The 15,190-nt window shown below is 37.1% G+C and overlaps 1 protein-coding gene across 1 annotated transcript in view; it reads left to right on the forward strand.

Moving 5' to 3' along the window:
- DST (dystonin) overlaps nt 1-15,190 on the forward strand; it is a 407,480-nt gene that overhangs the window by 254,896 nt on the left and 137,394 nt on the right. The window contains exons 34-37 of the mRNA XM_042457373.1: nt 8,919-9,071; nt 10,399-10,632; nt 12,284-12,568; nt 13,325-13,873. Coding sequence (XP_042313307.1) covers nt 8,919-9,071; nt 10,399-10,632; nt 12,284-12,568; nt 13,325-13,873 — 1,221 coding nt within the window. The remainder of the gene's footprint in view (nt 1-8,918; nt 9,072-10,398; nt 10,633-12,283; nt 12,569-13,324; nt 13,874-15,190) is intronic.

A 15,190-nucleotide genomic window follows, 5' to 3' on the forward strand; every position in this document is an offset into this window, starting at 1 on the left:
TCAAAGAGAAAGAAAGCAACATGTCACTCATCTTAAGTAACCATTTAGATGCTAGTGATTCTTCAGTTATTAATAATGAAGGAAAAGCACAAGACATCTCTGATGTTTCACATCTTATGGTCAACAATACACAGAGAGGCAAGTATCATAGTTTTCATATTGAAGAAGAAACTGTATTAATGGAGAACGAAGCAAAAGATGTTCTTCATGAAAGTTTATACACCAGTATGGAATATGATAATAATCCTATTAATAAAAGTACTCACAAGAATTTAGGGGCTTGTAGTGGGGATGGTTTATTGCAGTCAGAAATTAAGAACACTCCACTGCTACATAACTATAATAAGGAGAACAATGGGTTTCCTTTACAGGCCACTATTAATACAAAGGGCAAGTTAACAGAAGATGATTCTGTACTACATGGTGCATGCCCAATAAAAGACTCTCCTTACATTAATGATAGACCACCACAATATCTTACAGAATATGTCAACCTACCACTGAAAGACCCTGCTAATACATTTACTGGTTGTCTGTTGGAAGAAAATGGCACTATGCAAGATGCATCATCATTGGAAGAAGATAGTCTAGCTCAAACTAGCCATAGCACATCAGTGCTAGAAAATAATTCTCCTGATATTGAACCACCTCTTGAAGAGAACATCAGTTTGATTAATGGATTAAAGGAACAGCAGACTGAAATGGAGAATGGAGCATCTATGGAAAACCATATTACTACCAGTGACAGAGAGCAGGCCATAGATCCAGCTAGTTTACATAGTACATCTCATAGAAATTTTGATGGGATTCCACCATTGGAACATTATAGTGAAGATGAATCCACAGAGCCAATTCATAGACTGACTTATACTGAGCTTCCACTGGAAGATGCCATCGATAGAAATGCAGAGCCAAAAGCTGCAGTCAGTACTGAAAAACTTGATAGATCACCCATTAAAATAAATTCTGATCACCAGCCCAGCCCACCTCTGGAAGTTAGTTCTAGAATGAAAAATAAAGAGCCCCTTGTGGGTGACTATAGACCAGGATCGGCATGTGACAATTCAGTTCTGGAAGGAAGTAACAGTATGCCAGCAGTGCCAGTGCATGAAAGAGAATATAGTACTTCACAGCCAGCAAGTGATAGTAGCTATAAAGACAGCAAAGGGCGCTGTCATACAGCTCTGCATAAAGATGTCAGTGAAACCTGTGATGCTATAAAACCCCATCACAACTATGGAAATGCCTGTAACTTGGCCAAAATTGATAAGAGTGACTCCTCTGCTGTTAAGGAAGATGTTACTCTGGAGCCTGGCAGCAATGAAGTAGTAATACGAGGAGCAGGAGAAAAGCCAGCACAGAAAAGTACAAAATATCCTCAGATTTACCCAAATAAGAATGAAGAGAGGATTCTGTGCTTTAGTGAATCAAGTGATACTGACACATTTGAAATTATAAATGTGGAAGCATTCAGTGCATGGTTACTGGATAGTACGCTGGAAGATAAAGTAAAAGATACTGGAGGTGTAGAAAAGAAAGAGCAAATAAAAGAGAGTGAAGAAAGTAAAGGGAATGATAGCTCCCTGGAAAAGTTGCAAGAAGCTGACAGTCAAGTAGTCAAGCGTGGGGAAACCAGAAAGAAATTAGAAAGGGACTCTGATGAGAGTGAATATGAAAGCATATGTATGGATAGTGAGAGTGGTGATTATGATGGAAATTCTAATGATAGTGAGGGTGAAAATAGTGAAAATGAGGATGATTTTGAAAGCTATGATTATGTTGATTTTGATTATGATACTTCTGATACTACAGATTATGAGGATGAGGAGGTGTTGGAAATACATCATTCACAGTGCCATGCTAAAAACATCGAAGAACAGCATTTTGGAGACAACAGAGAACAAGTTTCAGAAATAAGAGATAGCAAGAATATTTATCATGAAAATAATTTGCATGTGGAGTCAAAAAATGGCTTCCCCTGCTTTGAAAACTACAGTGGTTCCAAAAACCAAAATAAAGTTGATATTGCTAAGGAAAGTATTTATAGCTTACCATGTAAAACTAAAGATGAAATACTGCAGGATGTTGAACAGGATCCTGAATCTTTCTTGGAAAGCACGTTTCCATTACATAACAGTCAAACATCACCATTAAGCATAAGTAGTAGCGTAACATTAAAGGATATAAGAAGAATGGAGGATAAGCAGGCTGTGCCAGACATACCTCCTCAAAATAATTTGTATACTGACCACAGTAAAGCTAAAATCCATGATCACATATTAGTGCCATGTTCGAATAGTGTGAAAAGACAGCAAGCTAATGATGGGCAATTAGTACAAGCAATCACCAGTAAACCACAATTAGAAATGGGAACTTTAGAACAAACTAAAAATGGAATATGCGTTCTAAAGGAAGATAATATTGAGAAATCAAGTGAAAGACTTGCTGAGACTTTTTCATGTGACGAGAGAACAAATCTTACTCAAATGTCAAATAAAACAAAACCAGTTGTGCAGTCGAATGGCTTTGTTACAGATGAATCAGTGGACCATGTGGAGGATTTTGAACTTTCTACTTACTTAAAACAATGTGCAAAAAATATCAAAGCCACAGATATATTAGCACTGAGAGAGAATGAACCATTTCACCTTACTGAAGGAGACAGTAAAGAGAATGGAGAAGATCTAGATCTCATTAGCTACAGAAATAACAAGGGAAAGAATCATCCAGGAGAACTGAACTCCCAACTGCTTCCATCTCCAGTGTTAGTTCTGCCAGAACCTAAGATAATTAAAGCTAGTAAAGAAAGAGAGGGCATTAATGATTCTGATGTGCATTATGATAAAATCCAAAACTCCAAATGTGACTTTAAGAAAATGTCACAAAAGAATCTTGCAGAAGTAAGGAACAAAGCTGAAATATGTTCTAACAATCATTTGAAGGCAATAGATTTGTCTTATAATACATTAGGCACTGTGGATGGTAGTTCCTACTGCACTAAGCAGAAAACAGATGAAACAGTGGCTGGCCACAGCAATATGAGAACACCTAAGGAAGATGACATTGTAGACCTCAAGTCTGCTTGCTTTATGAAGAGCATCAAGGAAAACATACAACTCTCACAGAAAGATTTGGTGCTTCCTCATTTTTTGCCAATGAAGGAACAGGATTCATATTTTTCTGCAGAGCCCACTACATTACCTGAAAGCTTAACAGATATATTTAAAAGCAATACGAAAGATAGCTGTGTTTATTACAAATGTGAAGATGAACCTTTGAGTTATATTGGTACAAAAGCATTAATGCAAAATTTACTGAAAATGGTTAATTATGCCCATTGTAGGGCTGAGGATTCTAATCAATGTGATATCAAATATACAAATGATAGTAGAACAGTTTCAGTTACCACTCCATTGTGTGTAAATACAAATGAACATATTTTTACCCCACATATTTGGATTGATAATAGAAGTCCTGATCTCCTGCTTGATATACTGAAACAAGATCATGGCAGTCAAAGAGCTGAGGGTACACATGGGACTGTGGATGAAATGGTTCAGAGTGGAAAAGAGCCAGAGAAAAGAGCCTCTCAATTTGACCATACTTTCCCCATCTCAGATGGAACTGGACATTTGTCAGAACTGAAATCAGAAACAGCTGCAGGGTATACTCCTGCACTTGCTAAGATTCTTGATTTGAAAGGAGACCATCAGGCTGAGCAACCATACCATCCACCAAAACGCTCCTCTGATGATGCAGTGGGAATGAAGGAATCTCTACCAGGATCTGACACAACAGGCATGGTGAGTTGAAACTCTTATTGTTTATCTAAATCAAAGGCATGTAATTGGTTTATGTTGGTGGTTGCACTTGTTAGCAAAATCTACTGGCATGTACATTACAATATGCAAAAAACCACCTATCACAAGATGACACATGTCCCCTGGTTGGCAAAATGTTTAAATTACAAGGGAAAATAAGTAAATTGAGCCTCCAGGTATATTTTAAAGTATTGAGGGTGTGTTTGCTTTTTTCGCAAGTGAATAGAAGTGAAAACACATGCTGCGTCCCTGTTGCTTACTTGTAAGCATACTAAAATGTCATTGTTCAATAATATTTTAGCTGTGTAATGGTGTGCAGCCTTGTTTGTGCTACATGGAAAATCTGAGAAGACATTTGACAGTAGTTCAAGATATGAAATTTCTCTTGGATGATTTGCAGCCTATCAGTAGTGATTTAGAAGCTCTAAAAGTGCAGCTTGAGCAGTTGGAGGTAAGCATATTGGCTTTATATATAAACTGAGGACATATTGGTAAAGTGATACAGTATTTATATGTTAATATTCAATTTTTTGAACAAATAATACTCAGCACAGCTCAATAGAAAATTGAAGCTCCAGCTCCTCAAATAATAGCATAGCAAATATACAATTTTGGAAGTATACTAAATAATAATTCCTCTCTTCCTCCTCCTTCTTACCTTAATTTATTATCTGGAACTGTTGTAGTTTATAACATTGAACAGATACACTATGGAGAAAAACATGCAACAGATTATTATCAAAATTCAATTAAACTATCTATAAAATTAAAAACAACTTAAAACACCCATTAGAAAAATTAAAACAATTTTTAAAGTGAAAAAGCAGTGTAGTACTCTATAAAAAGCCTTTCCCTTTAAAACAGTTAATCTGCAAACATCTGCAATACTAAATACTTAATGCATGTGATAGTGACTTGCTGAGTGATTGTGAATTTCCTTTTACTGAAGTGGGTTTTCAACACAGAACCTCCTGTTTTAGTCCAACATTTTGTGCAGTACGCCACATTCACTTTCATAGACCAAGAAATGTCATCCATCACGAATGGCTCTGGTGGCCATAGGTTTGTGCTTGTTTTGTAAAGTCTAATTTGTACCTTATCTTTGTTTGTTGTAGTCTTTTGAATCAGGACTTGCTGGGTTTGCTGTTATTTTGCGCAAAGATATGAAGTTGGCAGAAGAGTTTCTAAAACTTCAGCACACAGATGTTCCCAGAGAGCAGCTTGAAGATCTAAAAGAAAGCTATGAATGTTTGGAAAAGGATTTCTTGGTGGTCTGTGAGATGTCTTCAAAGCGAGCAAAGCAAATTGTGTTAGGAGTAGAATCTGAAATGGTAGGTTCATTCTCAACAGATTCATTTTGTAGATCTATTCTTCCTTCCTTCTTTCCCTCCCCCACTCCAAAAGCTCAGTTCTGGTGTATTTGTTTAAACCAAAATTAACTAAGATATACATAAAGATGTAAAACAGTTTGGGGGATTTGATAACACATTTCTCATGAAGGGTTTGCAATTATACTGTTCTCTGTATTAATATTACTGTATACACACATATATGTCAACCTCATGTATAACTTGAGGGCAGTTTGGGGTCAAACCTATGGATTTTGATGTAACCCATGGATAAAACATTAGGTGGTGTGCATAAATATGTGAATTTACACGAAGTTTCATAATTTAGTCATTTTGAAAAGAAAGGGAGTTCCATCATTGTGAAATAACAACTGAGGCCAGAAACAGACAGGCCAAAAGCACCACCTTTGGGCCAATCCCGGAGGGTGGTGTACAGATGACACACACCCCAGGATCAAGGTGAAGGTGCGCTGTGGCTACGTAAGACAGCACAAACCCAGCCGCAAAAGGAGTATAGAAACCCACTTCTTGCTGGTGGTCGGTTGTGCACCATGGCATCTGATCAATGCCATCCCATGCTGAATGGGGAGCAAAAGGGGCTGGAGGGGCCAGAGGCCGCTCCAAGCTGTTGGTCTGCTTGACCCCCGAGATTCAAAAAAATTTGCTCCTAAATGCCTGTACTGCAGCCATTCACTCAAATCCACAAGGTTGCAAGTTCAAGACCAGCAAAAGGGCCCAAGCTCGACTCAGGCTTGCATCCTTCCGAGGTCACTAAAATGAGTACCCAGACTGTTGGGGGCAAATTAGCTTACTTGCTGATTAGCTTACTTGCTGTTCACCGCTATGATCTTTGGAATAGCGGTATATAAATAAAACAAATTATTATTATTATTATTATATTAATTCCTTTGCCCTCTTTCTGTGCATCATAATTAAATAGACTTTACATATGGAAATTAAACAGAAATTATACAGAACAGGAATGCAGAACCTCTCCCTAGAAAAGTCCACATGTTAATGGTAGGTGGATCAGACCCACATGTCTCCCTCTTTTCTCTTTTTTCCTTGCCCCCTTTTTCCACTTCTTTCTTCTTTCTAAGCTGCTGCTTCTTCCCAGCTCTGTCTTATACAGGAAAAGTGCTTTGGGAGAAAAAGGCTTACATACTGTACTGAGTAGGTTTGAAGAGAGGAGGAGAGGATGACATGATCCAGATAGGGATGCCTGAGGAGCCACATCTGGCCCATGAACTAGAGTTTCCTCATCAGTGGTACAGAATGTTTTTGCAGTTGTTCAGTATCATAAGATATAATGAAGAAATTATTTTATATGCTTTGCTACACTGTGATCTAATGAAAATGTCTTCATGTTTTCATTCTCATAGACTGGTGGGGAAAAACTTTTAAAAAACTGTTTTTCTAGGCTAAACTTGCAATGCTTCATCAAGAACACCTAGTGAAGCTTCAGGAGTTCACAGACTGGATCATGGAGAAGAGAGAGACTATTAATAACCTCAAGGCGGATGTGTGTGACATGGAAGATGTGAAACAAAATTTTCAGTTCTTCAAGGTAGGTGTCGTATTAACGATTTGATCTCTTAATTTCAATATGCAGAGCATAAGATGGGAAAATCATTATTATTATTCCAATTAAAACTGATAGAAATGTGACTAATATATCTATACTGACTTTCTGAAGGGATTAAAAGCCTGTAATGTAGGAGGCTAATAGAGCTTGATATTAAAATTCTGGTGTTAAAAGTTATTATATTTGAAGAACGCTCAACAACCCTAAATGTCTGGCAGCAGTCATTGATAGATTGTGGGCTATTAATTGCAAACTAATAAATAAAGGGGGAACTTACAAGGAAAACATAAATTTTACGGTGGTCATGGTTAGATGTTCTGAACATCTGTACCAGGTCAACATTTTTCTTATGTAGCTCAGATTCCAGAACATACAGATTCATGTTATTATTTTTTCCTTTTTAAAGATAAATAGGCTTTGGGTTAGATTTACTTTTTATCATACTAGTTCCCTAAATCTACAGGGCTTCCAAAAATGTTAATTGTTCTTCATTATTTAATTTGAAGGACCTGGAAAAAGAGCACGGATGTAGAAAAATGCATCTGGAATCCACAGCATTTGATATTCAGTTCTTCATTTCTGAATATGCCCAAGATCTTTCTCCAAACCAGAGCAAGCAACTCCTGAGGCTCTTAAATACTACACAGAAATGCTTCCAAGAAGTGCAAGAAACAATCAAGTCTGAAGTGGGCCGTTTTGAAACTCTTTTACAGACAGCTCAAGTGCTTATTGGCCAGAAGGTTTGCTTCCCCTTAGCATTATGTTGGCATAGTTCAGAGAGGTAAAGAATGTACAATTTATTTGCAGTCAAAAGTAGGAGAGTAAAAAACACCTGTCCCTCACTTCTGTAAAGAGGCATTTTCTATATTTAATCAATCTTTGATAGGAAGTCCTCTATCACTTATGTTCAGTGGCAGCATTTAGGAATATTGAAAAAATCCATACAGCAATGGATAATAGTGTTGTCAAGAGATGGTATCTTTGTTTTCCTTTAAACTGAATCATAAGTAAACTAATAAACCTGGAGTTGCAGAGTTTAGAGTTAGGACTAGGCTCCAGATTCCTCTACAAGAGGGATATTGTGTTGTCTAATTCAATCATCCATCTCTTCTTTCAGGACCAGAAGTGGTTGTTGATGCTTCTGTTCTTTAGAAAACTGATCTGCAACTTAAGAGCACAGTTCTTTTATGGGTTAGGTGGCTGGCTGATGGTGCTTTATCCCATATGTTAAGATGCCTAGATTGAGAAGCCCTCGTTTTATGGGAAGTAATTCAGGAAGCATACGACTTTGTTAGAAGTAAGATTAACAGTGGAAGGAAGGATATGGAAAAATTCCATTGGCCCCCAACCTCTGAACACAGCTTCCTCTTAAAACTAGGGTAACACATGGCATTTTGCTGCTTTAGACAATTTTGTTCCTTGCTTCAGTACAGAAGCTGGCCAGTCTAGCCCATTGAATGCTTTTTGAATTCTGGTGGTGCCCTCCATGGCAACTTAGGGCAGAAGAGTTCTTTGGATGATTTGTAAGACAGACTGGGTAGCACGTAGCTCTCTCCTCCAGCAGCTTGCCGCTGTTTCCTGCTCTCAGTATCTGCTGCCTGAGCTAGTTCTTCTTTCAGAGTCCCAAGCTATTTATGTCACTCAGAGAAGAAGAGCTTCTAGCCAATTAAATGTCAGTTTTTTTAAAAAGACATGTAATGAGGTAGTAGGGTGGTTATAAGAGTAATGTCATTCCATGTATTCTTCTGTATTGCTTAAAACCCAAATGTGCTTTATATGCAGGCAACATTACACGTGCTGACTGATCTGACACATAGTTTTCAACTAACCTGTGTTTTGACATCCCTTTTTCAGAATTAATACCTGCTTATTACAGGTTTCAAGCCATTCAGAAATTTGGATTTTCACACGCATAATGCATGGTCAGACTTCTGCTGGGCGGTTCCATCCAAAACCTGGTCTCTTTACTTACTGCATTTGTCAGGTTTATCCATACGTTCTATATTCAGCTTCTTAAAACTATATGCAACTGCTATCATGTTTACAGCATACTTTCAGAAAAGATGTTTGATAAAAGCTTTGTAATGTGATTCTTTGTAAATTCACATGTATGAGATCTTACTGACATTCCTATTCATAGCATTTTCTCTTATTCTAAATTAGGATTTAGAGGAACAGCACCAAGAATTTAAAGAAAAATTGCAGGATATATGTGATCTTCTCACACAAACAGAAAACCAGCTCATTGGCCACCAAGAAGCCCTTGTTATTGAAGATAGCAAGGTTGAGTTGCAGCAATATCAAACCAAACAAGAGGTAAAGACTTGCACAGTCAGCAAAAACAGGCCAAGGCTACAATCCTGGACTCAGTTGCTAAGGAGACTATTGATATTTGTGAAAATTTCTGAGTAACCATACCTGAAACACTTGTAAACACTGTAAAGCCATGATTGTCAGTACCTGATTTAGAGTCCTCTTTCAGCTCATAGTGTGAAGTCAGGACCAACATTCCTGAAACACCTCTTGTGTCATCTGCACTCATAATTACTGTCCAAAGTAATAGAAACAAAGGTAAAACAAAGCAACATTGCAATAACAAAATGAAGTAGGGGAGATATACCATCCATAGTTCATATTTTCATTTATTTACTTACCTACTTCCTTCATTTCTCTAGAATAGTTTCCAATTACGTACAGGTATTTAAAAGCACAATTTCAACTAAATGCATTGGCATAAAACCCAAAGTAAAATGACAAACAAGTGTGCAGCACAGGATAATCAGAATGTCTTCTCCACAATTTAAAAATGCAATTATGAATACAAAATAGTTTGGCCTGCCATTTACAGAGTAATAGTGTTGGTGTGAAGTGAGTTTCCTTGTGGAACGTCTTCCACAATGGAGGTACCATAGTACAAAAAACCTCCTTCCCTTGTTGATGTTAACTTTATTTTTAATTGTGGAAGAACTAAGAGTAGAGATGCAGATGGTGATGTTAAAACAAAAGCAGGTAGATATGTGTTTAGAGGCTTCATTCAGACACATGTGCCTCAAGATGTACCATGAAATGGGCTCATGTGAATCAAGCATTCAGGTGAAATGTGTATCCATTTGGACTTGCCATGAACATATACAGAAACTATTTGTATTCTTTTTCAACAGTACAGGATATCAGTAAAGTAAGCATTCAATAACTTCATACGGTTAAATTCTAAAAAAAACCTTTGAGTTCTTAGGAAGAAGAGGTGCTTTGGGCTTTCCAGCTGGATTTTATGTCAGAGTTCCCAGTTTTAGGTAACATTTTCAGGTGTACTTTAGGTCTTCTTTCAGTCATCTTATAATCATTAAAAATTGAGACTAATTTTTCAAGGTCCTTATGAATTTATAACAAATATTTTAATCATAACAATTCTTCTGGCATCGCCATTCCTAGAAAACATGCAGGGAGATCTAGCCTACATCTTTGAAGAAGAGCTGAGAAGATAAAATAATAAAACAGAATAATAAATATATAGCTCTTATTATGCCTCATTTTAAAATTAATTTTAATAAATTTTACAGCACAAAATAAAGAATACATATAACAGATGAGCAAAGATAACATGTTCTTCTGATCTTTATTTTTGTTATCATTTTTCCTCAAGGAGTTACAGAAAAATATGCAAGCAAATACACAGGCATTGGCTGAAATTGTGAAAAATACAGAGATGTTCTTAAAAGAAAATGGAGAAAAGCTGCTTCAAGAAGATAAGATCTCTCTTGAAAAGAAGCTGAATGAAGCAAAGACCAAGTGTCTTCTCCTTAGCCAGAAGGCAGAAGAATCCAGAAAAGAGCTGGATAAAGCTATGACAACAGCTATAAAGCAGGAAACAGAGAAGGTTAATTAATAATCATTTAAATTAGCTTTTTAAAATTGCACATCGTTTACTTTTTTTTAATCACATGTGAAGGCTTGACAGTGCAAGATGAATTTTCTAAATGTCCTAAGCTAAATGTTTGGTTGTTCACACGCATTGATCTATGTTTGAAAAGCAGGAAAATCCAGAAATTCACCAAATTCATCATCATTATCATACAGGTTGAATACCCCTTATGCCAAAATCCAAAATGGTCCAAAATCTTAATTTTTAAGTGCCAACATGATGCTTTGAGCCTTCAGTTTTGAAATATTTTGATATTCTGAAATAAAAGTAGGATAGTACACACTGTATTTGCAAGGCTAAAGAGAATCATGAGGGTTGAGAAAGATGCAAGAGACACGGATGGAGAGAAATATCATTGCAGAGAATGCAAGGATGTGTGAAATGGCAGAAGGCATGGATTTGTGTCAAGCGCTAGGCTTGGATTCCCACCGTTTCACAAATTCCCTAGTCTCTCTCCAGCTGCATCTCTCTCCAATCTCATAATTTGAAATTATTTAATGACCTTTCCACCAACCCAAAATGTCGGTAATAGCCACCCAGTACTCATCCCCAAAACAAACAACCATCATGTTTTCTTCATCCAGTGTTGCAGCTCAGACATCTGTAGCCTAACAATACAAATATAAATCTTTGGTTTCATGTTATGAGAGTTTGTATATCACAGGTTCACTTACATGCAATGGAAAATTTATGTTCCCTCTAGGCATTTTCTAGGTCCTCCAGTCTGGTTCTGTGGTATACCTCTTCCAGATGTTGACCATAAAGTCACTCTGGAGGACCCATAAATGCATAGAGAAAGTTTTTACCTTTATTACAAAATACATGAATGGCAAGTATTGTTAAATATGGATTGAGCCTTGCTGCATATGTAGTCCTGCACTTCCTTAATATGCACATGTGTTGCAAAATATTGTCCTAAAATATTTATTTTAATAAAGAATGCAGCTACTGTTTCATACAGAGAACACACTTGATACACCGCTTGTGCATTTTATACTCTGATATTTACACCCAGATATAAAGCCTTGTGAATCAGCTTTAGAGGTGTTTCCAAAATCAGACCTATTCCCACTTGGTCTTTTGTGGAGTCATCTCTAGAACTGCACTAACGGGGATATCATCATCATCATCATCATCATCATCATGGTTTATTTATAATGCCCTTTCCACCAAAGGGAAGAATATCAAACATATAGAATCAAAGACAGAGACATAAAATATACGTAATATTACAAATGAACATAAAATCCCCAACAACCCATCTCAGCAGCCTCAGGCACAACTCAGCAGCTTAATCTGACAAATCAAAGAACAAGGTTTTCAACCCCTTACGAAAACAGATAGCATCCTCCTTCAGGTGGAGGTTCAAAGGAACACCATTCCACAGATGTGGAGCCAGATTTTGAAAAGTTTTCAGTCTTGACAGAGCTGTGCGCATCGGTGGAACAGATAATAATCCTTTGCTTGTTGATTTTAAATTTCTCTTAAGTTTCTCTCTAAATTTGCATTAAAGTATCTACATTTGGACTATTATGAATATCTGTGAACCATTTAGGACTAAGTAAGATTCAAGTTTGAACTTAAATATGAACTTCATTTTACACAGGTGGCAGCCAGAGAACAATTGGAAGAGAATAAAAATACAATAGAAAATCTTCTGGATTGGTTATCAAATGTAGAAAAAGATGCTGAATATGGGAAGAAGAAATGCAAGCCAGAAATCAGGCAGAATGGTACCCATTTTCAGGAAGAGGATGTGGAGGGTTTGGTGGGAGAAGAAGATGAAGTCAATGGTAACTTGCTAGAAATTGAACAGGAAAATGAAACCCAGGTAGATGGGCAGCTGAAACTCTCGGAAGATAATCTCAACATGCAGTATCAGAAAGCTAAGGTACCAGTGATATATATTGCTAACTGTTCATACCTATTCTGGAAAAGGCATGAGGTAGATGTAGCATTGTCTAGACGTATTTCTGAGACATACTATACTTGTATGTTTGAAAACACTGTTATCTGTCAATATGGTGGCTTTGGTTCGTGCAAAGCAAGACCTAGTGCAGCTGAGGGACATTGTTTGGGCCACCTGAGTTATTTATACCTGGTAGTCTCTGGCATGGTTTTTGGCATGGTTTTCGCTGGTTTGGAATGTATTCATTCCTAACCATGCTGAGATTTTTCAGAGTGGAGATGCTCAAAGCTTTAGAAAAACAGAAGTAGGCCAAAATGAAAAAAGTGTTGATGCACATTCAGTCAGTACAGTCTGGGAGGAGCTAACATCACTCGGAATGTCACTGGGCCCACAGCTTCCGTGGGTTTGAGGAATACCTCAGTGACTTCACTAATGGAGAGCTCCATCCAGGCACACCATTGTACACACGGAGCTATCTTCCAACATACAGTCAGTTGAGTTAGGCTTTTTGTGCACATTGAAATGTTCATGTACAGTTGATTTGCTCTTGGAACTTGAAAATGGGATTATGTGTTGGTACAGCTATAGGACATGATGTTTTGAGTGGTTTAACAATTCTATGTGTTTTTGAAAAGTCTATGTGTTTCCTGTATGTGCATGGGGAGCTATACAAAAACTAGTAATGTTCTGCAAGAGAATACCAATTATATGTATGTTTGGATTTTACTCTCATCCCAGGCTCAACATGAAAAAATTATTTCACAGCAACAAGCTGTTATTATAGCAACGCAGTCAGCCCAGGCACTGCTTGAGAAACAAGGGCATCATCTTTCACCAGAGGAAAAAGAAAAGATTCAAAGGAACATGAAGGAACTGAAGGTGCAGTATGATACTGCTTTAGCTGAGTCGGAGCAGAAGCTGAAGTTAACACGTTCACTGCAGGAGGAACTTGAGAAATTTGATGCAGACTGTGGTGAATTTGAAAGCTGGCTCCAGCAGGCAGAGCAGGAACTTGTACACCTAGAGACAGGTTCATCTGACTTTAGTGGGATTATGGCCAAACTAAAAAGGCAGAAAAGTTTTTCTGAAGATGTCATTTCTCACAAAGGGGACTTAAGGTATATCACAATTTCTGGACAAAGGGTACTGGATGCTGCCAAGTCATGTAACGAAAAAAGAGAAGGTGTTAAATATGATAAAGAAGGTGTTGATACTTCATCAACATTCATAGAGGTACAGAATAAGTTGGACAGTGCAACTGGTCGCTTCAAATCTCTCTACTCTAAGGTAAATTTAGCATGCATATGCAAGGAGTGTGAATGCTTGAGATATGCTAACTGATTTGCCAAATTGTTATATAAAACTGCAAGTGGAATGCTTTTGGTAGAGAGTAATTCTCTTATTTTTTTTCTTGATGCATCTATATGCATATTCTGTTTTCCAGTTTTCAAGCCAAGTTCAGATACACAGCTCACCTGGTAATCAGGACTGGCTTGATGGATCATTGCTATTAATTTCATGTTATTTCACCCTTTCTCCAGGAATCTGGTGTGAGATGATTACCCCTCCTGCCCACTCCTCCATGTGGCCCTCACTACATTTCTGTGAGGTAGTGTAGGTTGGGGTTGTGATTGGTTCAAGATGACCTAGTTTTGTAAATCAGGCTAAAAAGATTTTGTAGGGATACTGTTCATTCGTACTAACATCCAGAGGCCTAATCTCATGCCATCAAATATTAGATATTATATCTAATACCAGTACTGTAGTAATATCAGTGATTGTAATACCAATGGTTAGTCAAATAATACTATGTTTCATTAGGTCCAGCTTTGTGCACAATGCAGTGTGCAAGGTTTTAAATTGCACCATCTCCTCCATCAGATTTTTAGGAAAAATAGGAACGAAAAACAATAGGAAGCCATATGTATATCTAGGGTTCAAAACACCTTGCAGAAATACGTTTGAGACCTCTTTAATTGCCCTGGCTCATTGCTAGGGAATTCTGGGAACTATAGATTAGTGAGACATTTGGCCGCCTCTGTCAGAGAGTGCTGGTGCCACAATAAACTACAATTCCCAGGATTCCCTAGCACTGAGCCAGGGCAGTTAAAGCAGTTCCAAACTATTATTTCTACAGTGTGTTTTGGACCTAGGAATCATTGAGGTAGCTCTCTTGTGGGATAGAAAATGGAGGTAAAGAAAAACACAGGAGATTCTTAGATTGACCAAGAAAATAACCAAAGAAATCACTATGAAGATGGTAAATTAGACTAAAGTGGTCAATGTTAAGACTAAAAGAGACCTATCAGTTCTGTTTAGTTAATATAATTTTACAATTTGGGTGTTTCAGTGCATTTAAAGATCATTGTTATCACTTCAGCTACAATAAAGCTCAAACTCATTACTGTGCAGTTATAGAACCAAACAACAAATACAAACAGTTTAAGTTCATATACATACAAAAATGTGATGTACAAATTACAACAAAATATTTTTTAAAACCTGTACATTTTAAGCTTATGTAAAATATGATATATAGCACTGCAAGATAAGATGTAGAAATTAAAATGAAATACCATGATTGATTATGCAAATTAAAAACTC

Source organism: Sceloporus undulatus, chromosome 1 (assembly GCF_019175285.1).
Source record: "Sceloporus undulatus isolate JIND9_A2432 ecotype Alabama chromosome 1, SceUnd_v1.1, whole genome shotgun sequence".
Classification (NCBI taxonomy): Eukaryota; Metazoa; Chordata; class Lepidosauria; order Squamata; family Phrynosomatidae; genus Sceloporus; species Sceloporus undulatus.